At 31.5% G+C, this 1,318-nt stretch overlaps 1 protein-coding gene across 1 annotated transcript; it reads right to left on the reverse strand.

Moving 5' to 3' along the window:
* Nucleotides 1–743: 743 nt before the first annotated feature.
* Nucleotides 744–1,100, reverse strand: LOC147065684 (uncharacterized). Its single transcript, XM_085957278.1, has one exon. It carries the CDS (start codon nucleotides 1,098–1,100, stop codon nucleotides 744–746), a length of 357 nt encoding a protein of 118 aa, XP_085813404.1.
* Nucleotides 1,101–1,318: the final 218 nt, after the last annotated feature.

Raw genomic sequence — 1,318 nt, forward strand, 5'->3', positions numbered from 1 at the left:
ATTTGTGCTGGATAAACAACCGCCGGACAAATAAGAATACGACCTAATAAAAACGTTGTAATAATGAAGTAGATTTAATATTATATATCGAATGATGATTATTTTTCATTCATTCGTCTGGTGTTTACAGTAACTAAAGAAAACCAGAGCCTATTTCAGATTGTTGTGCAAATAACGATAATTATAGTAGAGTGAAATATTTTTAAATTATTATAAATAAAATGCATTAGTTGAGTGTTCATTAATTTATTCTTAAACCTATATAAATAAATAATTTACATAATTATTAATACACTATTAGGATAGACACAAATCATACAAGAGTCTTGACGTCAATATCACAAACCAAAACTTTAACAAAACCAGAATGAATCCAATCCACAGCCTTTTTAGACTTCAAACACTCTTGTTTATAATTTGCAATTTTTCTAAAACACATTTCCTTTTGGCGATTTCTGTAATGATTGTATCGTACTTACACAAATTATTATGAGTAGAAATAACATGATACTAATTTTTTAACTATAATACATCAATAATTGGTTTAATATTATCCTGTTATGAATTTATGGAATGATCTATGATACAATTCTGATGAGGGAACTATTTTGTGGTCTAAGGGCATCTAATAATAATATTATTAAAGCCTTATCGAACAATTTAAATTAGTGATGTAGGTAATATAAAATCTCAGCAAAAAATGTGTTTTTAGGTGGAATTAGGTAGAGCTATTAAGAATGTGTCTATCTCCTTCTGATGAAACCGGCGTTCTTGGCAAGCTTGAAGATCTGCTCTCTTGGAATCTTCTCGGCTTCCCTGTCGAAAACTTGCATCTCCTTGTCTCCGAACCACGAGTCCTTCATCAAAGCAGCAGCAGCACGAGGATTTTCGTAGAATTTCTTGGACTTGATCATATCTGGGGGGAGGAGTGCTTCGTGAGCGGCGTTGATTTCCACTGCTCTGTGTGGCATGCCATGGGTGTTTTGCATTGGTTGGTGAGCAGCAGCCATTTGGTAAGCAATGGGCTGTTGGAAGTAAACCTGAGCATTGCAGGAAAGGGCTGCTACGGCGGCGAAGAAAATGATGGCAAAGAAATGCATTTTGATGAGCTGAAAATGAAATAAGTATAAATGAGTATTATTGATAATAACTATAAGTAGTTTACAATTAATATTAGCCTAGTAAAACAATACTTTATTTTAATATAAAATTATTATAAGTCTTATGTATGTTCATTGATTTTCTAAAATAAATACCTACATATTATATTATCCTGTATCTATTTATAATGGGTATATTTTTTATATGAATAAGTAAG

This window comes from Rhyacophila brunnea, unplaced genomic scaffold (assembly GCF_057557595.1).
Source record: "Rhyacophila brunnea isolate RB1 unplaced genomic scaffold, BYU_Rbru_1.0 scaffold_6, whole genome shotgun sequence".
NCBI lineage: Eukaryota > Metazoa > Arthropoda > Insecta > Trichoptera > Rhyacophilidae > Rhyacophila > Rhyacophila brunnea.

Excerpts from the sequence above, each read along its gene's own strand:
- LOC147065684 (XM_085957278.1), bottom strand. The coding sequence starts at position 1,100 with ATGCATTTCTTTGCCATCATTTTCTTCGCCGCCGTAGCAGCCCTTTCC.